We start from the raw sequence: 7,296 nt of genomic DNA on the forward strand, positions 1-7,296 counted from the left end.
AAAAAAAAAAAATATTAGGGTCATATTATTATTATATAAAAAAAAATATAATAATAATAATAATAATAATAATAATAATAATAATATTAATATTATTATTATTATTATTATTATTATTATTATTATTATCAATTTGTTATTTACTTTGTCTAAAAAGGGTCGATCATTTATATTATAACAGCTTGTTTCGAATTATTAACTGAACCACAGACATACATGCTTGAATCCATTTATGCTACTTCGATTTACACAAAATTTTTGATAATTTGATTTGGCCTGATTAGATTTAATAGAAAAATTGACAAATCGAATAAATCTCATTCGATTTATATAAAGATGTACATTTCAAAAATTAATATAACATTTTTTGATTTAGGTGATTGGTATAATTTAAAATTATATTAGTTTATTTTTTATTTTATCCTAATTTTACCTTATCAAATCATAAAATGTAGGACATGCTTACAAAGAAAGGAATCACAAAAGGTAATTTAGCCCTTTTCCAATCTCCAATACTACGCCACTGCCACTGAACACGAGATGCTATGCAGCGTCGGTATTCGACTAATTTTTTTATATATGTAAAAATGTTGGGTATAATTTTTTTATATGAATTTTAATTTTTTTAATTTTTAACTAAGAAATTAAATCTTTAAATTTAAATAATAATATTTTTTAATATTAAAATATAAATTTATATATTTAAAAAATTTTAAAATAAAAAAATAAATTTAATCTCTAAATTTGTATATTAAAAAAAAATTTAAAAGTCACAAATTTTATACTCTTCACATGAAAAAAGCACGTCAAATTTTCATATGGTTTAAAATCACCATCTCCAACCATCCAATCCAAAAAATCAAATCACCATTACACACAAAATAAAAACCGACAACACCCATTCCGTTTATTCTTCCTTCTCGTAAAATCTCTGATTCATCTTTTCCTGCATAATGGGAAAAAAAACTGATAAAAGCCACTGGAAGACGGTTTTGCCCCTGTTATTTCTGTCTCTGTTCTCCACCGTCGGATCATTATGGTCGTCCTCCAATCATGGGCGAGCATCATCAACAATCCGATTCCAATTAGGAAGAGATACGGGTGGGGAGAGGCTGGTTCCGATGCGGGCAGGTGCACCCTTCAAGATCGCTCTGTTTGCGGACCTCCATTTTGGAGAGGCCCAGTCAACAAACTGGGGACCAATTCAGGATGTAAACTCCATTAAGGTGATGAACACAGTGCTAGACGACGAAACTCCAGGTGAGGTGAATACTCTAGAACTTACTCTATTATCTTATTTCAACCTTTTAAAATTCGGCTTGAGTTGTCACGAGCAGATATGCTCCATACATGACAAGTCAAACTATTCTTACTCATTTTCTATTTTGTTGGTAATAAAACGGAAAGAGTACATAAAGAGTACGCAAACATAATAAAATTGTGAAAGAATAATAAAAAAAATGAAAAAATTTCATTGATTGTTAGATTTGATTAAAATTTATAAACTATAAATGTAAAACTAAGTATATATAGAGCATTGGCTTATGAAAGATAAAAACAAATAAAGATAAGATAAAGATAATATAAGATAAAATAATAAAGACTAAAATTATAATTGAATTTGTGTATTCTGTTGGGCTGAATTTTTGTACCGTGAGACGTCTTTATTGTTGTCATAGGCTAAGGTAGAAGAGTGGTTTAATAGTTGGTTAATTGATTAATTGTTGATTTAAATTTAAGAGTGAATATCCAATCTGACTTTTCGGCTCCAAATAAAAAAGAAAATACCTTTTTCGGCCATGATTTTACTTTTATGGGATTCCTGTGTCAAAAAAATATTGATATGAAAGCTGATCAGTCTCATAAAAATAAAGATGAGAGACAAAAAATATATTTTTTTTATTAAAGACCTTGTTTTTCAAAGTATTTGTGATGGCTATTTAGGATTTTTATTCTAAATTTTTTTAATCTCCCTGATGAAACTGTTTTACTTTTCGGATTAAATAATTATATGTTAAAAATGAATTGTTTAATAAATTTTGGTTTCATATGTTTTGGAATTTAACTTAAATATATTATAACTATTAATTATAAGATTAAATATAATTCAGTGGACGATAATAAATTGCAGATTGCTTAGTATCATCTTAAGCTAAGCACAAAGATTCAAACAAACAACAAAAAGACAATGTGTTTTAGGTATAACAACTTAATTAAATGAAAAGCATGCTTCATGATAAATTTGTTTTAAAGATTTAAATGTAAGGAATATATAAATTAAGAGTTTAACTTTAGGGTAAAGTATTAAATTGGTCTTTTATGTTTGGGCGTAATTCTGTTTTTTATGGTATAAAGTATTCTATTTGAATCCAAAGTCATTTAGCTTCAATTTAGTCCCACCAGGGGTCAAAGATAAATAATTAACGAAATGTCCTACAATACATAAGAACAAGGTCGATAATCTAGAGAATAAGTACAAGCTTCAACTGCACAAAATCAACCATGAACATTTATTTATCATTTTTCCTATAATTAAAATGAAATACTTTCTATAAAACTAAAAAAAAATGTTTAATACATGTATTGATGCATCCAGAGTTGATTTTGTGCCTCTGGAGCTTGTACTTATTCTCCAAATTATCGACTTTGTTCTTATACTGCTGTCATGTATGACATTTTGTTAATTATTTATCTTTGACCTCACGGTAGGACTAAATTGAAGCTAAATGAAATTTTTTTGGATTCAAATAAGACACTTTAAATTTTAAAGATCAAAACAGGATTACGCCTAAACGTAGATGACTAATTTAGTACTTTACCCTTAATTTTAATGTATTGATAGTATAAACTATTTTAAATAATTATCCAATTATATCCTTTTTTTAGGACCATTCACGTAAATAATATAAAAAATAATTATTTTTGATGACGTGACATTTCATGATTGGATACACAGGTAAAAAATACAAGGATATGAACATGTTATATGTGATGCTTGAGTAGTTACATGTTTAAATTCCAACTATGCTAATAACTTAGGAAAAGTTGTTATGGATTTATTGAATAGAACTGCTTTAGTTCAAGGTAGCTATGGATCTTTTCTTGCCCCCTATGTCTGTGAATTAATTTTCTTTATGATCATTTATAGGTTTCATGAAAACCAAAGGCTAATGAAATTATATGACAGATTTTGTGATATATCTTGGTGATGTGATTACGGCTAACAACATAATGGTTGCAAATGCAAGCTTGTACTGGGATCAGGCAATCTCTCCTACGCAAAACAGGGGCATACCTTGGGCCAGTGTATTCGGAAACCATGACGATGCTGCTTTTGAGTGGCCATTAGAGTGGTTCTCAACACCTGGGATTCCTCAAATCCGTTGCCCTCCAACCGAAACTTTTTGTTCAGGTACTCGGTAATACGTTTCAGATAATTAAGGTTCTTGTTATTGTACAGTTTCTTGATAGGGAATTGAAAATATAATCATAGTATATGATCTTTAATACATTCGTAGAAGTAGGTTGATCTGGTTTGTGTAGAGTTATGAATATTTCTCTGAGGATTAAAGAATAGGTTGTTTGTAATTTTCAAAGAGAGAAATATTAGGGAGCCAACACTTTTTAGTAATATTATCCAATATTTTTAGCTAACATTTTAATTTTATACTATTAAAATTAGGATTTGAAGTTTAAGATTTAGAATTTAATACTTAAAATTTATCTAAATAAGTTAAAATTGAATAAAAGTACTTTATTTTTTAAAAAAATATTTTTTTTTAACTCAAAAAAGTCCATCCAAACTAACACTTAGAATATTGGCAAGTGTCAGCCAAAATTGATAAATTTTGTTGGTCATGTAGCATTACTCAATCAGGTATAGTTATCTAGTTAGCTAGTAAAAGCACACAAACAAGTTACAAGTGCATGCAAACACTCATAGGGACACAGTTGGAGGAGAGGCACTTGAGCGAGAGATACGTGAAGAAGCTAGTGACAAGACGAAAAATTCATCACGTCAGAAAACTTGTCCACTGAAATCGCGTTTTAGTTGCTGAGTTTTGGTTACGTTTAATAAATTCAGACCATGCTGATTCAGATTTGATCATTTTCAGGAGAAGAAGGATGTTTCAAAGGAACAGGACGACTTGAACTACTAAAGAACGAGATCAAGCACAATGGTTCTTTCTCTACCTATGGTCCTAGAAATCTTTGGCCAAGTGTCTCTAACTATGTCCTTCAAGTTTCATCATCAGAGGATCCACAATTGCCCGTGGCTTTCCTCTACTTCCTTGATTCTGGTGGTGGTTCGTATCCGGAAATAATATCTAGTGCTCAGGCAGAATGGTTTCAGCAGAAAAGCAAACAAATTAATAGTGATTCAAGGTAGAATAAAGCATTGCATTTATATTCGGATAAACAGTTTTTCTTCTGGTTTCTTATTTGTGTTTTTCAATTAAGAACTCTGATGCACGGACACTAACACAACACCAGACACAACACGAAATATGAGACACATAAACATACGAATTTTAAATTTTTACAAGACACGAGAATACATGTTAAGATTGGTGAGTTTTAAATTCTTACAGAATATTTAAAATATTTTCATGTTTTAATAAATAATAATATATGCTATTTTTAAATTCATTTCAAGAATACATGTTAAGAATAAGATTCGAGATGTAATAATTAGGTGTGTCTAAGCATCTTTGAAAAAGAATTTTTTATTTTTTATTAAGATACGGTTAGACAAAAAAAACACGCAAAATGCGTATTGATAAGTGTCTTGTCCAAAATATGTTCGACACCCAGATACGATAAGTCAGCAAAGTTTAGTGCTTCATAGATTAAGAAAATAACTAGAAAATAGTTCTTTGATTATCATGTTTTCTCTTGTATTTTTCTCATGACTCAAATGAAGCATATATTATTTGTAATTGGCAGGGTGCCAGAGATTATTTTCTGGCATATACCGAGTACGACCTACAAGACCGTCGCTCCCAAGCTTACAATACAAAAACCTTGTGTCGGTTCAATTAACAAGGAAAGTGTTGCATCTCAAGAAGCTGAAATGGGTATCATGAATCTTCTTGTGAATAGAACTTCTGTCAAGGTAAGTTCTAAGCCATCTTGGTGAGTTGGAAATAAAAAAGTTGTAGGATTATGACTAGTTAAGTAATACACTTCTTATTAACCAAGTAATACACTTCTATCTAGTTAAGTAATCTCTCACAAAGAAGGATGAAAGTATCTTATCATTGGCCTGGTTGCGTTTTAGGAATAATAGCAAAAATTTATCCTATAATCTTATCATATGTTATAATTGATTAAATCTCTTCTCATCCAAATGCAAACATCGTTAAGATTGGTGAGTCTTTTGCTTGATTGTTGATTTTATTTTGAGAAAATGGAAAATATTTTTTTTAGTGATACTTTATTAATCTTGACCATATAATAGGTATAGGGAGAAAAGTATGTACATATACACAATCTTTGGGATTTAGCAGAAGCATCCCAAAAGATTATAACCCAACCATTATAGTGCCAAGCTCCCTCTTGTCAGCTAAAGAGTTGTCCTCTATACTGTGGTATTATTAGATATATAATTATTCATGTGTCTCCACCTGATAATTTAAGTTTTTAGGATATGATTTCATGATAGGTATCCCGTGCAAGCTTATAACAAGTCCTAGATCTCATTCTTCTCGTGGATATTTGGTAAAGCAACACCTAGTGGTATTGAGAACCAGAAATTTTTGTGTAACTTAGATGAAAGTAAGTTTGATATTCTAATTTATTTAATTTGAAATTCTTTTACTCTAAAACCTTTTCTTTCCCATGAAGAATTTAGATCTCCAACCTACTAAAATTGGGTAATCTTTAAAAAAAGTTTAACTTTCCGAGTCATTTTTCCGAGCAACCATTCTCTTTAATCATAAATTGAATGGATTCTTTAAGTCCCAGTGCCTTTGCTTTACACACGGATGAAGTTGCACTAATCCCAGTATCTCACACAACATCACCAAATGTAAGGCTCGTTTGGTTAGTGCCTCAAAGACATAACATCTTAGAGGAATGACATTAGTATCTGTGTTTTAGTGTCCTCTTCTACCTTATCTCTTGTTCCAAAATCCAAATGCAGCATTTCTCAATTCGAACCCCCTCGATTTTTGAAGTACTCTCAACCATCTCATTACTTTTATCCAATTCTGTAAACATTTTATCAGCATAAATATAGGATACTCCTAATTTTCTCACATAATATCTTTTCATATACATCAACATCTTCAATAATTATTTAATTCCTTAACATCCACGATGCCTATATATAACTGTAAAGAACAAAATGATCCATTTCTTTTGTTTCACACTATAAATTCTGATTTTAACTACAGACCAAAATAGTTACTGTGATTATTTGGCATTACACACACCAACTTTAACCAATTATAGCAACCCTTAATTTTCCAGGAGAATTCGCAATGCAAGAATAAATGGTTATTAGTTTCCTCGATGATAGAAATAGGTTTCTATTGTTTATAGGAGGAGATGTAAGGAGTAGATAAGCTGAATTTTCACTACTTAATTCATAATTGTTGCTGGTTGGCTGCTAGTTAGCTCTTTTAAGCTAGTTTAGCAGGTTAGGAGCAGTAGTTCTAGGCTTAACTACTGCCTATAAATTCTAGGGGTTAGTTAGTTCTAGTTAGTTTTATTCAGTTTGTTAATTTAGGAGAGGAAAATTCTCTCCAGAGTTGATTAGATCCAACAATGTATTTTAATTAGGGATTGTGATTTACAATCCCTAGTTCATCAATAAAATCCCCTAATTCTGCTAGCTCTTAGTTCCTACCAACTATTATCAGAAGTCCATAGATCTTGGTACTTGTGGTGAATGGTGCAACCACGATCACACAAAATGGAAGGGAGATTGGATGTGATGGAATTGCGTTTTAACTGATTTGAAGACCTGTGTCGCGCGTTGCAGGAGATGCTGCAGAGGACCGATGCACGAGTGGATTCCATGGAGCGAGGCGCTCCAATCCACCACGACCGGAGTTCTCCGGCGTTGCACCAGGCCGTCGCCGGCTCGGAAGGAAGCAGAACCGCACCGGAGTAGTGGTGAAGATTAGAACTCCTGATATTTCGAGGTGAGGACGCGATGACTTGGATCGAAAGTATAGAGCAGTTCTTCCTGCTCAGAGCGGTGCTAGAGGAGGAGTGGCTCGCGGTGGCGACGTTCGCCATGGAAGGCCGCACGTTCACATGGTTTAGGTGGTGGGAGGCGACAAGCTC

The 7,296-nt window shown here is 31.6% G+C and overlaps 1 protein-coding gene and 1 long non-coding RNA gene across 2 annotated transcripts in view; both read left to right on the top strand.

Annotated features, from left to right (window-relative positions):
* The window catches only part of LOC107625414 (probable inactive purple acid phosphatase 16), a 16,930-nt gene continuing 10,439 nt past the window's right edge, over window positions 806–7,296 (top strand). Inside the window, exons 1-4 of the mRNA XM_016328040.2 lie at window positions 806–1,260; window positions 3,188–3,412; window positions 4,116–4,386; window positions 4,948–5,116. Of these exons, the coding sequence (XP_016183526.1) occupies window positions 954–1,260; window positions 3,188–3,412; window positions 4,116–4,386; window positions 4,948–5,116 (972 nt within the window). The 5' untranslated portion in view covers window positions 806–953. The remainder of the gene's footprint in view (window positions 1,261–3,187; window positions 3,413–4,115; window positions 4,387–4,947; window positions 5,117–7,296) is intronic.
* Window positions 6,517–7,296, top strand: part of LOC110268878 — a 9,789-nt gene continuing 9,009 nt past the window's right edge. The window contains exon 1 of the long non-coding RNA XR_002357575.1: window positions 6,517–6,709. This is a non-coding gene — a long non-coding RNA (uncharacterized LOC110268878). The remainder of the gene's footprint in view (window positions 6,710–7,296) is intronic.

The sequence above is a fragment of the Arachis ipaensis genome, chromosome B02 (genome assembly GCF_000816755.2).
Source record: "Arachis ipaensis cultivar K30076 chromosome B02, Araip1.1, whole genome shotgun sequence".
NCBI lineage: Eukaryota > Viridiplantae > Streptophyta > Magnoliopsida > Fabales > Fabaceae > Arachis > Arachis ipaensis.